The 17,101-nt window shown below is 37.5% G+C and overlaps 1 protein-coding gene across 2 annotated transcripts in view; it reads right to left on the minus strand.

Annotated features, from left to right (window-relative positions):
* CDH8 (cadherin 8) overlaps positions 1 to 17,101 on the minus strand; it is a 393,065-nt gene that overhangs the window by 193,286 nt on the left and 182,678 nt on the right. For both annotated transcript variants that reach the window (XM_062176392.1, XM_062176391.1), the window contains exon 3: positions 14,888 to 15,007. In XM_062176392.1, coding sequence (XP_062032376.1) covers positions 14,888 to 15,007 — 120 coding nt within the window. The remainder of the gene's footprint in view (positions 1 to 14,887; positions 15,008 to 17,101) is intronic.

A 17,101-nucleotide genomic window follows, 5' to 3' on the forward strand; every position in this document is an offset into this window, starting at 1 on the left:
AGAAAGGAACATTCCAACAGTGCTCTGTCACACACAATAAAATTTTACTGCACATGGAAACTACTTTTAAAGAAATTCTCCAGATACTTATATTTTTTAAAAAATCCATCTAATTACAGTTATGCTTACATTGGCCAAGCAGTTCAACCCTGTTAACCTTATGAAAACTAAAATCACTAATTTACTGAACTCCAAATTTCTGATCCTCATGGTCATAATAAAACTGCACAGCTCATAATAAAACAATCACACTTAAGATTCTAGATGGTAAATTACACATATTGACAAATTGTAAAGTGACTCTAATATAATATTTTCATTTAGTTGTCTGTTTTCTTTATATAGTCATAGTCCATGCACCTTAGTCCTTGCCTACAAGAATTCAAAACTTGTGTACGTTTCACTTGCTCTAAGCACAATAGCAGGAGTTTAGAAAATCTACTTACTGTACAAATATTTATTTTTAAACTATGGATAGAAATATCCATTTAGTTCCATATTATAACCATGTAACTTTCTAACTGCAAGGGAAAAATATAAGCCTACAAACTAGTTTTTCCACTCAATTTTTAAAAATAACTTTCTGCTACAAATGAAAGTCTCACAAGTTTTTAAAGAATAACAGACTGACTTTTTTAAGTTTTTATTTATTTTATTTCAGAGTTAGAGTTAAGACAGTGAGAGGGAAAGACAGAGAGAAAGGCCTTCCATCCGCTGGTTCACTCCCCAAATGGCCGCAACGTCCAGAGCTGCGCCAATCCGAAGCCAGGAGCCTGGCGCATCTTCCTGGTCTCCCACGAGGGTGCAGGGGCCCAAGAACTTGGGCCATCCTCCACTGCTTTCCCAGGCAATAGCAGAGAGCTGGACTGGAAGAGGGCCGGGACTAGAACCAGTGCCCATCTAGGATGCTGGCACAGCAGGTGGAGGATTAACCTACTGCGTCACGGCACTGGCCCTAAACAGACTGACTTTTATGGAGAGTCACAATTATTTTCAAATTGTCCCACTTTGGGATCCTCTATCTATATTCCTGAGTCATTCATAACCAGGTGAATCTAAATTAACTTCACTGATTATTCACGAAATTTCTTTTAATTTTTCCATTTTCCTTTTATGAAGTCCAATCCAATCATTCAAATAATAATAACAGTAATAAATCAACAATCTCATTATGTTACATGTATTCTCTATACTACTTTGAACAACAAGCAAGACAATATCCAACTGATATAATTATAGTAACTATTTATGATGACATTGCTCTAATTCTGTAAGCTCCATGAAGTTAGGTCTATGTTTACTCAATATAACATTTGTCCTTCATAGTCGAGATTATTAATAAGCATCATTTACTTAACTGAAAATAAACATTAAATGAAGCATCAAAACCGTTAGAATACCTCTATCTTCTCTTTTACTGTATTCATAAATTTTCACTACCCCTCCCTCTACTGAAGTACTCCCCATGCAGATAGGAAGCCTAATACAGCAGAATTTGAAATCAGACAGATGTGGTCAGGAAACCCAGATCTGAATATGATTACCGTGGTAACTTCCAGAAATTCATTTGCCCAGAGCTTTTATTTTCTTTTATACAAAGTGATGATTATAATACCCACTTCACATACTTACTAAGAAAAATATGAAATTGGCATGAAATGAGCAATCAATATAGTAACTTTCTTTTCAAGAATCTTTTGAACAGAATACAATAGATTGGAATGCTCAGAGTTATGTGCCATAAATGAGCAGGCATTGCTTCCAGAAGAAAAGGGAGACATAAGTGAGCTAAAATAGATACACTGAAGCTGTGGTCTATCCTTACGTAGCACCTATGAGTGCAACCTTTTGCCCCAGTTCTGCAATCAACAATATCGTAGCTACTGTTCCTAAATTATCAAATGCTGATATATGTTGAATATATGAAGAGATACATTCTAGATTTCTAGGAAACATCTATTTTTGAAAGCCAGAATCTCCTGGATGGGCTACACCTAATCCTTCTAAAGACGCTCATTTTTACAATGTTCATTACTGAATTAATTATCTATGCATGTTAGTTTATTTTAAACAAATTACTTGAACAACTATCATGAGGGAGGTACAGTCTAATCAGCAGAGTGCATAGTGAGAGGAACTAGATAGGATTCTTTTCTAAGAACAAAAATCTCCTTTTGAAGTACTTCTCAAAAAGGAAAACTCATGGTCTCGGGTGTTTTGGTTCAGGGAATTATTCTATAGGATGTAACTGCAACTTGATTTTGTAAGGAAACAGATGGAGTATTTGTGTACTGCTACTCTCAGCTACAAACAGGATTCATACTCAGGCATAAGAACTGATCTCAGAAACAGTCTTTGGTTTAAAGGATAATGATCTCCAATGATAATTAACTCATTTCTCTGAGTTTCCAATAGATATACAGATAGACAGATCCCTACATGTTGTTTAACTCTGTTTTCCAAACTACAACATTAGATAATGTTTACAGTTGGGGGCTATATCAAAAGTTACATTTGCCATATACTTAAAACAATTACTGAACACCAAGGACTTCTAAAGGCATATGTTCAATATAGCCTTTTAAAATAAATTTACTGATTTATATGAAGAGAACAGATTTCATTTATTTCTATATACAAGGTTTTTTTTTAAAGATTTTACTTATTTATTTGAGAAGTAGAGTTACAGACAGCGAGAGGGAGAGACAAAGAGAAAGGTCTTCCATCTACTGGTTCACTCCCCAGATGGTGGCAATGGCTGGAGTTGAGCCTATGCGAAGCCAGGAGCCAGAACCTTCCTTTAGGTTCCCCACACGAGTGCCAGGGCTCAAGCACTTGGGCCATCCTCTACTACTTTCCCAGGCCATAGTAGAGAGCTGGATTGGAAGAGGAGCAGCCTGGACACAAACCAGTGCCCATATGGGATTGTTGCACGACAGGCAGAGCTTAGCCCATTACACCACAGTGCCAGGCCCCTCATATATACAGTTGGTTTTTTTTTTTTTTTTTTTAAACAGGCAGAGTGGACAGTGAGAGAGAGAGAGACAGAGAGAAAAGTCTTCCTTTTTCCCTGGGTTCACCGCGCTGATCTGAAGCCAGGAGCCAGGTGCTTCTCCTGGTCTCCCATGCGGGTGCAGGGCCCAAGGACTTGGGTCATCCTCCACTGCACTCCCGGGCCACAGCAGAGAGCTGGACTGGAAGAGGAGCAACCGGGACAGAATCTGGAGCCCTGACTGGGACTAGAACCCAGGGTGCCAGCGCCGCAGGTGGAGGATTAGCCTAGTGAGCCGCGGTGCCCACCATATATACAGTTTTAAGAGCACAATGATACTTCCCACCCTACCCTCTGTCCCTCCTTCACTCTCACCCTCCCTCTTCCTTCCTTTCTTATTTTTCTTTTAATTTTTGTAATGCCATACTTTCAATTACTTTATATCTACAAGCTTAATCCTCCACTAAATAAAGAATTCAATAAGTAGAAAGCAGAAAGAGCAATGTTCTTCAGGAGTATAGACAAGGGCTATAAACAATAATCAAATGTCAAGATGTGAACTTCACTCATATACATTACATTTATTTCGCACTCTTTATATTAGCTAACACAAACCAGAGAAAACATATGATGTTTGTTTTTGAGGGACTGGCTTATTTTATTGAGTACAATGGTCTCCAATTGTACCCATTTTGTTGCAAAAAACAGGATTCCATTCTTTTTATGGCACACTAGTATTCTATTATGTGTGTGTTTTATATTCTTATATACATCATATACATATTCATATACATATATATGATCGTATACATCATATTTTATTCATCTAGTCATCAGTTGATGGACAACTGGATTGATTCCATATCTTAGCTATTGTGAATTGAGCTGCACTAAATATGGGAGTTCAGAAAGCTCTTTCATATGCTGATTTCACATCTTTTGAGGAAGATCTATGGCTATAATGTTAGGCCATAGGAAGGAAATAAAACTATAACAATTTATACCAAAGGTTACTACCCTTTTATATATCTATATCTTCATCTACATCCACATCTACATCTATCTATCATCTACACACATATTTTTGACCATACAAGGGGCTGTCTCAAATTTATAGCTCTGGGGCTGGCACTTGTGGCCTGGCACACAAAGCTGCTGCCTGCAGTGCCGGCATTCTACATGGGCACTGGTTCAAGTCCAGACTGCTCCACTTCTGATCCATCTCTCTGCTTTGGCCTGAGAAAGCAGTCGAGGATGGCCCAAGCCCTTGGGCCCCTGCACCAGCATGGGAGACCCAGAAGAAGCTCCTGACTCCGGATCAGCTCAGCTCTAGCCATTGTAGCCATTTGGGGAGTGAACCAGCAGATGGAAGACCTCTCTGTCTGCCTCTGCCTCTCTGTAACTCTGTCTTTCAAATAAGTAAATAAATCTTTAAAAAAATTTTAGCTCTTGGATATTGGCTAACTTGATACTCTTAAACCATGTTTCTCTGTAAAGTCAATGAACAAACATTTGTCTTCTTCACCAAATAATTTTCAACTACTACACATGAAACTCAGAGCTAGACTTCAAAAGAGAGAAAAAGCATTAGTAGAAATAAAAAAAAGTCTAATTTTCCAGGCATTTGATAATAGCTGAAAAAAAATTACTAAACACATTGGTGTGCTCCCATTGGCTGGGAGTCACTGGGGAATAAGTATTTCTTTTTCTCACCTAAACCTATCCCAACGCACTACAGTAAAATAGCAAGTGTTACAGGTTGAGGTGCCTGTGATTCATATCCTTCCACTCACAACGCATATCCGAAAGCTTGGTTTCTCCAGAAATATATATCCCTTTGACTATAGCTCTTTTCAGTACTGGAGAAATTCCTTTTTTCTTTAATAACAATTTGACTAAAGGTCTATGTGTCATGATTTTCATACTGCTTGTTTAAAGCTTACTCAGGCGTATGCTTTAGGTGGGGATGAGATTCCTAATTATCATAAAACAATTAATATGACCACGGCACTTACTCAATCTACTTTACCTCCCACTGGAGCTACCAAGCAGGAAAATAAATGATTGGTAAGTCAATGTGTGCAATCAGCCAGCTGTCACATTCACTGATATGAGGATTTAATCATCAGCAAAACTGGAGAGATGGCATTTGTTGGGGATACATATTTGTAATACGGAACAGAGACCTACTCGTTTTAGATATTTTCAACTAAATTTCGTCATCATGACCATCATCATCATCAGATTATTTTTGGTATTTTAAACAATGCAATGATATGTAAAATTCAATACATATAAAATTACTTTAAATTGTCCTTAATCATGCATCAATTTATTTCTGTATTTTTCTAACCAATATTTATTGTAAGCTGAATGTAGCAAAATTTTGTCACCATCTGACATATGACATATTACTTAACCTCAAGGATTTTCATAATCCTAATCTTTAATATGATATTTTAAAAGAATTACTCTAAGTACTCTTGTACTTAAGGATTAGATGCAAGTACAATGACACAGGGCACTAGCATGTAGTTTGTTGGTGCCTAAAATTTTTTATTCTGTGTCAACTAATGGTTCTTACGCCTGAATGGAAAGACTGTAAGAGAAGAAACTATCATTCCCCATGTTCTCTTTGGTCCTAAAACAATCACATCATCATACATTATTACTTTGTCCCTCTTCTTTAGTTTCTCTAAGTGGTGTGTGTGTGTGTGTGTGTGTGTTTACAAAAATTATGGAAATCTATTCCCTTTACTGTGTAAAAAATGGAATGGAATGGAAATTGAATAACAAATACATTAGAAGGATATCCCCACAGGTGAGAATACCATTCTTTGGCTTCCTCCCAAATCCTCCTGTCTATTGGCCTTGTGCCTGATTTATCTGGGGAGAATTCCTGTTCTTCCAGGAGGCTTTGAAGAGACACCACATGTTACAGAAGCAGCCATCCTGCCCTTACCCCACCTCTAGCTGTCAGATTCATAGGAGGGCACCATCTGGAGGTGGTCTGTCACTTAAAAAAAAAAAAAAATGAGTCAACTCTGTGATGAGTGAAGATTGTGCATCTCTGACCTGCACTTGGCTCATACAAAGGGTCTTGGTCCCCTACAATGTTAGGTGTCTCAGGCGATGGTCAAGCCAATGTCTTTCCTCCCTATACTACTACTACCTTCCAAACTTTCAACCACAAAGCTAGTCTAATAGAAACAGGTGTTTTGTATTTAACATTGTTGAACTATTTTTTTTGCTATCCTTAATGCAAAAATTTTCAGTTGTTCTAAGTGGAAACATCTTTTCAAAGTGTCACAGTTTGCTTCATTCAATATAAATACATTTTTAAAATTAATAATATAGGCTTAATTTGTGAGTATCAAAAGCAAAAGAATAGAGTATATATATTTTTGATATATGGAAAATAGTGTTACTACCAGTGTTTTCTAGAATTGGATACTTAATCACACAAAATGCAGACATTCATCCAAAGTCACGCATGAGTTAATAGAAATGTTTGAATATCTAAATTATAACCTAACTTCATAGTATATAGGAAATCTTTGCAAATAAAATTCTACTGTTACCTTTGAGGAAGGGAAAACAACTTAATTTCTCAATGTCACCATGATCTCCAATTTATTTCTTTCCCATGACCATGCATACTTTTGATTTCTTCCTGTTATTAGCCCTCATTGCACAGTTCCTCTTCTCCCACATCCTTCATTTGTAAAACTGCCATAAGAACAGGTTTCCAGGATGCTTCCTCTCATGTCCCTACCTAAAGAAGACTTTATCTCATCTAATCAAATTTGTTTAGCTGGTGTTCACCTCCATTGCTAAATCAGGAACTTTAAATCTTCCTCCCCAACACATCCCCACTTATCTTTAAATTAAAAGATAAGCTTATTTTGGCACAAAAGTATCTTTAAATTCATTCCTAGTAATTTAATTATATGCACATTTCACGAACTTTGTGCAGATCCTCATGTGTAGATGTGTGTGTATATTTTGTATTGATAAATGCTAACAATTTATTACTGTATATCTCATACAATTTGATGTATATTTAGTGTTTATTCCATTTCAATTCCAGTACATGGAACATAATTTAAAAATTGATTAATGTAGAAGTAGGAGGGCATTCCCACTTACCTAGGCATATTCTAACATTGTTGGTCTGCCTGAGTTTATCCGAACACATCTCAAAGGTCTGCACTCAGAAAATCCTTTAACCAATCCCCTTGGCAGTAGAAATGATAATCTATGCAATCATGATTTAAAAGAGAACCTGTGTGTTTGCAATTTATCATTTTGACTAAGAAGGCATAGACATGAGTCAATTCCACGAAGGCATTGCAAGAAGACTCTATGTATTATCTTGATTTTGCTAAAAGAGAACCATTCATTACACAGATTATTTTTTCCCCAAGGAGTGTTTTTCCTTTAGTTCCTTTTTACAGGTTCCACTGAGACAAATGTTATTTGGATCCAATGAAGAAAGATGTTCAGAGTTTCAAAAAAAGGTCAATGAATTAAGTTTAGTTTATTTTTAAGCAGGTCATTTTTCATACTCTCGCTTGCCTGGAGCAAAGTTCAGACAGTCCTGCAACTTTACCCTGGTTTCTTTAGATAATTAAGCATTTATTATTCACTTGCCTTGCATTTCATTTAGACTTCCCATCCTCAATCATTTAGGATGGACTGCAACTACTTTCTCACTGTGGTCCTCAAATCAGTGCTTTTGGAATAAATGTTACATTACTCCCTGTCTGTACCTAAAATGTTATAAATAAACATATGGTATTGGGGGTGGCAGGGAGGGGAAAACAAAACAAAGCAAAAAAAGAAAACATTTTTGGAATACAAATAAGCTATTTTCAGCTTTTTGCAATACAACAATGAATGTATTCACAAAAATGAGCATTCACTTCACAATTACTAATGCCTCACAGCTCCTGGACCACTCTGCCTTCTATGCCTAGAGATGAAGGGGGCCTGGGCCTGCTTCCAACTTATAGGGGTCTCTTCCCAAACCAATGAAAATCCTGGGAGTGAGCTACAATGCTTGTAAGTCATGTGGGGATTTAGGAATTGCTAAAATTTAGGATGTGGAATCAGACAGATAGATGCACTTTGAATCCTGCTTCAAATATCTTGGGGAGACAATGTATCAAGTCAGACCCTCTGATCTCTGCTCAGTAAAACTGAGATGACACAAATACCTCCTTCAAAACCTTGTGTGCAAAAAATTAATTAAATTTAACAATGCATGTAAAGCCAGTGAACACAATTGTCAAGAGTATAATAAATGTTCAATAAATGAGGCTGTAGTTACGTTGTTGTTTTGTTCCCCTGTTGTTACAACTTGACGGATAATTATTTAACTATAGAAAAGAGCTGTATGCTATTCCCTTTGACATGTTGTTCTTCATTATAAAGTGGAGGCAGAAATTATGCCCTTTACATCTGGTTTGATGCTTTGTCAAACCTGGAGAAATGTACCATTACAATGATTTCTTGTATTGTGGCTGCTATTAGTAGCAATACTGGATGTGGCTATTGTGCTATCATGGTGACCTCCTGAAGAGGAAGATACATTTATAATTATTTTTTCTTTATCAACCATCCCTGAACCTTTCTATTTCTACTTACAATTTAACAGTAAATCCAAGCAAAACTTTATCATGGTCATAAGGCTCATTTTTGCAAGTAAGAGCAAGCATTGTGTTGCCTAGACGCTTAAAACACAGAATGAGATTTGGAAATGACAGGGATTTCAGTGTTAAATGAATCTCAAGCCAAAAAAAAAAAACCTTATCTGAGGTTAACATGGTGTTCTTTCCATAAGAAATTGATAGAAGGAACATGAACTGCAGGGCAAGCTGTGTCCCCTTACTTGTTCCTCTGACATCTCTATGAATTGTGGCAGACTTTCCTCCTTTCCTCCACTAATTTGTTATTCTTTATTCTTCTCTTGCTTCCTTCTCCATTCCACCCTGCTGTCTTTTGTCCTCCCTGCATTCCAACTTTCCTTCCTTCTCAGCTACTGATTGAAAGACTTGAGGATGCCAGTCCCTTTGCAAAATCAACAAATCAGACAGCCCCATGCTTTCCTGGACCACACCTTCTAGTATGGGAACTGACAAAACCTATCTGTAGACCAGTCAATAGATAAGACAACTACTGATTAGGTTACTGTCACAGCAGCAGATAAACAGAACAAATGGTATATCTCTCTGTGGTCTTAAGCTGATACTTGAAACAAGAGGCAAAGCTCTCCCCAAAGCAGAGAGAATGACATGGTATGGCAACAGAAAATAGTTCTATAAAGGGATATGTGATAAATAAGGGAAAAGCAGAACTTATTGGTTCCAAAGTCCAGAGTTTTCTTCTTAGCATTCTTGTGAGGAAACACAAGATACACAGTAATTTTTTCTTTTCTTTTTTCTTATTGAAAATACTCTACCCCCAAGAATTTGCTTATAGTGGCCAATGAGCAATCTTCATCTTCATAGAGATTATGACTACGTCGCATCATAGCCTGCTGAGGAAACCTTTACTGCAGTAACATTGATTATTATAACTCAGGTCTGACCCACACTGGGATAGCCAGAATCCTGGTGTGAAGAGAAACAGAAGATGATCCCACACCAGTGGTAACATCCCCAGGTATTCATCCAAATTTTCTTTTTTAATTTATTTTAATTTTATGTGAAAGGCAAAGAGAGAAAAAAAGATCTTTTATCTGCTGATTCACTCCCCCAAATACCTGCAACAACCAGTTGAACTGGAGTTCAATCTAGTTCTCTCACATGTGTGGCAGGGACCCACACACTTGAACCATTGCCTACTACTTTCCAGGATATACACTAGCAAGAAGACAGACAAGATATGGAAGAGCCTGAACATGATGTGGTTGTCTCAGGTGCTGACTTAATTGCTACCCCAAACACCTGCCCATCAGCCAATATTTTCTCATCCAATTATGCCATACCTCTTCTTGAAGTCATGGACAGATAAATCTTGTAAGTCATCTTGTTAATTACTCTGTTTTGCTTTGCTTTTATTTCTTTTTTTATTTGTGAGGCAGAGAGACAGACAGAGATCTTATCTGTTGGTTTGCTCCCCAAATGCCTGCAATGGCCAGATCTGGGTCAGAATGAAACCAAGAGATGGAAATTTAATCTGAGTCTCCCACATTAGTGTCAAGGACCCAGTGACTTCAGCCATCACCTGCTGCTTCTCAAGGTGTGCAGGAAATTGATATCAGGAGCAGAGCTAAAAGTTGGAGCTGGCACTCAAATACGGGATATTGGTATTCTCAGTGGCATCTTAAACACTAGGTCAAATCCCCACTTCACTATCTTATGTAATGAGTCTCTGCTTATCCCTGAAATTTTGATAGAATTTGAATTAGTGGACATTCTCTTTTTTTAATATGTCTGTCATTTTTAGAAATAAATGTAGATATTCATATTCTGTTTAGTTTATTCAACAATCATTGCTGATCTTGCATATTACTATTTTTAATATCATATGAGTTGATTTTATAGGGTGAAAAGTTTTCTCTTTGGCTTTAATGTACATGGCATATGGGCCATAGAGGCCCATGGCTAGGGTTTTCATTCAAAAAAGAACTTGTGGGATCAGACTGTAGCATAGTGGGTAAAGTCACCGCTTACAGTGCTGGCATCCCATATGGGCGCTGGTTCGAGTGCTAGCTGCTCCACTTCTGATCCAGCTCTCTGCTATAGCCTGGGAAAGCAGTGGAAGATGGCCCGAGTCATTGGGCCCCTGAACCCACGTGGGAGACCTGGAAGAAGCTCATGCTCCTGGCTTGGACTGGCCCAGCTCCAGCCATTGTGGCCATTTGGGGAGTCAACCAGCAGATGAAAGACCTAGCTCGCGCTCTCTCTCTCTGCCTCTGCCTCTCTGTATATCTGCCTTTCAAATAAATAAATAAATAAGTCAGAAAGAGAGAGAGAGAAAGAGAGAGAGGGGGAGAGAGAGAGAGAGAGAGGAAGGGCGGGAAGAAGGGAGGGAGGGAGGGAGGGAGGAAAGAAACTTTTCCAACTGAGAATGCAGTTAGCTGGGACTTTCTGGCTTATGCATCTTCAAGACTGACCTCGGGATTCAAGCCAAGGCTCTTCCCAGGCATGAACTGGTTGATAACTGAGGTTGGTGGATATTTTATGTTAAATGTGGATCTCTTTTAAGGGTAATCTTTGCTCTAAAAATCCCCATGGGTTTGGCCCAGATGTTGTCAGATCTGCACTGCTTTAAGTTGCTTCCTCCCCAGCTTCCTTGACTGGGTATCAGATCTGTATCTGATAGGAGCCAAGCCTCTTTCCTGCTTCTTTGATCTTTCACCATCCTAAACCACCACTAAAACACTCACACCCCTAACCCTCACTGCCTCTGTTTCCCAGCATACCTAACCCGTCTGCATCATCTAATCACCAGAAAGAGGGTCTGCATTCCATATGCTTACACAACTAAAAATTCCAAATGTTCAACAAACTTTGTCTAGCCTTTTTCATATTTTTCCAACACAAGAATTTTAAACAGTGAGTGCTATTACACCTCTCTCTCTCTCTCTCCCTCTCTCTCTCTCTCTCTCTCTCTCTCACACACACACACACACACACACGTTTATATAAACCTCAAAAAAATTTTAGAGATAAAAGTCAAATTTAGATTCTATGGGAACAATGAAGAAACACTGCTTTCATTCGGACACAATGAACTATAATTATGCAATTACAAAAGATGCTTACATTTTACTCATACATACTTGTTTCAGTTAAAGAACTTATGCTTCCTATTTATTGATTATTATTCAATCAACATTTAAAAAGCAACTATTGGGGGCCGGTCCCGTGGCTCACTTGGTTAATCCTCCGCCTGCGGCGCCGGCATCCCATATGGGTGCCAGGTTCTAGTCCCGGCTGCTCCTCTTCTGGTCCAACTCTCTGCTGTGGCCTGGGAGGGCAATGGAGGATGGCCCAGGTGCTTGGGCCCTGCACCCGCGTGGGAGACCAGGAGGAAGCACCTGGCTCCTGGTTTTGGATTGGCACAGCACCGGCTGTGGCGGCCGTTTGGGGAGTGAACCAACAGAAGGAAGACCTTTCTCTCAGTCTCTCTCTCTCACTGTCTAACTCTGTCAAATAAATAAAAAAGAAAAAAGTAAAAAAAGCTACTATTGTATAAATTCTTCTTCCAGCATCATTTCTTTCCATTATGTTATCCACAATAGGGCCAGAATATACTTTCTAAAATATAAATCAGGGGGCCAGCATTATAGCATAGGGGGTAAAGCCACCACCTGCGACACCAGCATGCCATATTAGGGCCAGTTTGAGTCTTGCCTGCTCTATTTCCAATCCAGCTCTCTGCTAATGCTCCTGGGAAAGCAGTGGAGCATAGCTCAAGTGCCTGGGCCCCTCTACCCATCAGGGAGACCCAGAAGAAACTCCTGGCTCCTGCTTCAGCCTGGCTTATCCCTGGCTGTTCAGACAATTTGGAGAGTGAATCAGAGGATGAAAGACCTCTCTCTGTGTCTCTCCCTCTCTCTTTCTTTATAACTCTGCCTTTCAAATAAATAAAATAAATCTTTTTTAAATAATAAAATATAAATCATACAATTTCATATCTGTCAAATTGTAAATGATAAAGCTCGAATAGATGTACGGAGAGATACTCAATATACCAGGTAGAAATATAAATATTAAGTGTTGCAAGTGGTAATATGTGAAAATGAAATTTAAAATTACCCGAATTCTCTCACTTAGTAGGAGACTTTTATTATCAATATCTCATATTAATTTATTCTTAAAATATGCATTACTGAAATAGCACCACCTTACTTCCTTTGTTTATATTTTAAAAAAATGTCTTCCAAAATGCATTGTGAGATATTTGCAAGCTGAGCCTGGGTTTGTACATTTTTCTCCTGATATTTAATTCAGTGGTTGTCACATAGTGAATGCTCAGTGGGTATTTTTTGGATGCATATTTATATAGAACTGGGAATGATGAACAAAAAGATCCCAGGGAACAAATGACCAAAGAACAAAACAGAATGCTATTCAACTTTACTTAGGAAATTAACACATATCTGTCTTATAAAAGCCCCTGGATCATCATCATTATCTGAGAAAGTGAAGTATCGTTGGAATTAGTTGAGTCCCAACTCTGCCACAGTAACTTTGACCAAGTAAAAGAACACCTTCAGATATTATTGCTCTTAAAACTTAGGGCTAAATACCTGTTCTGTCACTCCTTTGGGTTTATCCAGGGGCCCAAATGAAATAAAGTTTACAATAGACTTATATATAATTACACATCTAATTATTGCATTTTTGAGTTTTCTGTTTCTAAATATAAATTCAATTTTAAATCATGACCTATTTATGTATAAATATGCTTTGTCTCACTTAGAAAGTGCATGAGGGACAGGGCTGGCATTGTGGTGCAGTGGATTAAAGCTCCAGCCTGCAGTGCCAGCATCCCATATGGGTACCGGTTTGAGTCCCGGGTGCTCCACTTTTGATCCAGCTCTCTGCTATGGCCTGGGAAAGCAGTAGAAGACAACCCAAGCCCTTGGGCCCCTGCACCCATGTAGGAGATCCGGAAGAAGCTCCTGGCTTCAGATCAGCTTAGCTCTGACTGTTGCGGTCATTTGGGGAGGGAACCAGCAGAATTGAAGACCTCTCTCTCTCTCTCTCTCTCTCTCTCTCTTGCTCTACCTCTCTCTGTAACTCTGACTTTCAAATAAATAAAATAATTTTTTTTAAAAATAAAATAAAATAAAATACGTGAGAGTTTCACTGAATTTTAAAAAAAGGCATAGAGAGGCTTCAAAGTTTTAATTTAATTAATAATGACTAAGTAGCAAATCATGGAAATTTATCTCAATAATGCTGAAAATTAATGGAATCAAATAAATGACTACATATTATATATTAATATTTTTATTATATGTATCTATATTAAGTTTTTCTCTTTGTCAACTTTCAGAATACAAATATAATCAAAACATACTCTTTCAGGAATCATTGTTCTTAATAATAATTTCTAATAATCATATCATCATTAATAATAAATTTAATGTGCTATGATGAAATCCCACAAGGCTGAAGACAGTCTAAAAAATATATTTACTTTTAATATATTCTTAAGAGGACATATTTTCATATAAAAAGTTATTAATTTTATGAAATTATTAACCAAATCAGTAAAAATATTTGCTTCTTTTTAAAATAACTTACTTTATGGATTATAAAATCTGTATCACCAGACTATAGGATATTGGCTAGGCTTAATATTGTCCACAATAATATCATCATATGAACTCTAAGAGGTGGGTAACAGTATTGTCTTTTATAATGAAGAATCTAATAGCAGAAAAAGTAGCATTCAACATGCACTAAATGATTGCTATATGACACTCTATATGTTTGGTATTTATTGCTTTATCATATCTTTATTATAACACTATGAGGTAGTTTCATACCCATTTTATAGATAAGTAAACCAAAACTAAGAAAAATAAATGCTACTTGTCAAGAATCACAATCAATAAGTAACTGAATTTATACTTAATCCTGATATTTAAGTCTACCTGACATACAGGCAAATTTTTCCCATTGTTCCAGGATGAAAAATTATGAGAGACCATCTAGGAAGTAGGTGATATTCTGCAGAAGCTCTATAGCTTGTTTCAATCAGTATCAACGTGATTGTGGGGATTACAATATTCCTCACATTGCTCATTCAAATATCACTGATACAAGCAGTGAACTACTTAACCATAACATTTCATAATCCAGATCCCAAGAAAAGTGTTTCCCTGAAGCAAAAACATGGCAAATTAAATTCAGAATTTAAGCCACAAACCTGTTTCAGGCTCAATGGAAAAATAAGGCTGCCCTTCCAAGATACTGTAAACCAACTTTGCACTGTTTCCATAAACTGGGTCATCAGCATCGGTAGCTGTTACATTAGTGACAGAGGTACCTAATTTAAAAAGACAGAGAAAAAAAGATGATAATTAACACATTATTTTTTGCCAAGTGCTAAATTTTACCAAGCATACAGAAATCAATGCGTGGGAATAAAGAAGGAATGAAATCCCCAAGAGTATTGGTATAACGTGCTCTGTCATAATTTCAACACTATCCAAGGCTCTTACAAGAAATACTGCTAGGCTGAAGTACTACACAAAGACAGTCCTTTCAGCATCTGTATTATTTAAGATTCCTTTGTAGTTTTCATTTTAAAGACACCTGTTGGATTCATGTGTGCTTGGAGAATATGTAAAGGAACCATATCAAAGGAATAGGAAACACAAGGTTAATAATACAATATAGTATGTAGCACTTAAGTTTTTGCAAAGGCACAACTGAATGTATCTGGAAAAAAGTGGCTGCTGAAAAAAACTGTACAGAATATCAAAGGAATATTTTATTCCATCATTTTTATTTCTTCAGAATATAAATTAGATTGGAACTACCAATTAATCAGCATGCTAAGGTAATTAGGCCTACGGATAATAGAATCAAAATCTCTTTTTCAGATTAATCATCTCTCTTTTATTCATTCATTCCCTCAACAATCACACACATACAGTTTGCCTAATGTAGATCATATACACATACACACACACACACACAAATATGAACAAACTTTCTATCACAAGGAGCTTAGCTTGATGATGGGAGTGAAAAGAATGGGACAAATAGATAAATTCAGCTGAATGTAACTGCCCCCAGTATGTAACTTTCACATAGTGTAACACAGGTGACATGGTCAGGGACAGCTTGTAGACAGACTGACTTTGAGTTAATTATTAAGGAAAAGTAGAGTTTAGCAGAAGAGGGTCAGGGAAGGAATGTTGAGTAATATGTCAAGCTCAAGTACAGTCGAAACAGTATGAAAGGCCGTAGAAAATTATAAAATGGGAGAAATTGGAAAAGCTTGGAGTTGCAACAAGAACCATGTTCTGTCAGAGTGGAGACCCTGTCTTCTCCTTGAGGGAGGAAATATTAGACATACCACATTCATTAAACATGTGTGTGTGTGTGTGTGTATAATTAAAAACTGCTCTTTGAACAAATGGATAAGTGAATACATTGATGAGGAATGGTAAGTGGATGTCACTGACCAGTTTCCCAAAAAGCAAATTCTGAGATAGATTCCTTGCAGAGTTTTTATTGAAGAGTGGACTATGATCAATATCTACAGGGAAGTAACAAGGACAGGAATGGACAGAAGGAGCATTCGGACTGTCATATGGCCACACACACACACACACACACAGGCTGTGGATTCCACTAAGGCTCTAGACTGGGCAGCTCACTGAGGAAATGAGATCAAGCCTTTGTATTCTAGCACAAACCAGTCATAGAAAGCACACTCCTGAGACGGGGGTGTGGGCCTTGAGAGAGAAGATCCCTCAACCAAGGGCAAGCACAAAGTTGTGACGTGGATCACCAGCCCTAAGCTGTCAATCATCTCCAAAAACTGGAGGAAGAGTATTTCAGTATCAAAGGGGATGAAGGCAGTGTCTGAGCAGCCTACCTCAGTGGTTACTGAAACAAAGGAGAGCTCCTGTGGTATTCTGGTAATAAAAATTGTGAATTATCTTCACTATACAAGAAAATGCAATGATAATATTTGTTGAGCAGTTGATAGTCCTATTAAATTAGAATATCCACTCAGAATAATGATTCAGAGGTTCTACAATATCTACACTCAATGCAATCAGTGCATTCAAATACACTCGATGCTTCTTCTGTAACACATTCACCAGACATTGGGAGCAATGCATATATATTTTAAATTAAGGCTCATGTTCACAAGTAACTCATCAACCAGCTAATGAAAATGAACACACGAAAGTACAGTGTATGTAGTATTCAAATATTAGAAAATTTGGAGGCAAAACCTTGCTATTGAAGGGAAGAGAGTGACATAAAAGTGCAAAATAACTTACAAGGAAAGATGACAGAAAAAGTCAGCTTGCAAAGTTAGGACTGGAGATCCAAGCTGAGAATAAAATACAGGGGGCATCTGAATGCCAGGACAAGGGGTATTAGCCTTACCCTGTAG

The sequence above is a fragment of the Lepus europaeus genome, chromosome 19 (genome assembly GCF_033115175.1).
Source record: "Lepus europaeus isolate LE1 chromosome 19, mLepTim1.pri, whole genome shotgun sequence".
In the NCBI taxonomy this organism is placed as follows: Eukaryota; Metazoa; Chordata; class Mammalia; order Lagomorpha; family Leporidae; genus Lepus; species Lepus europaeus.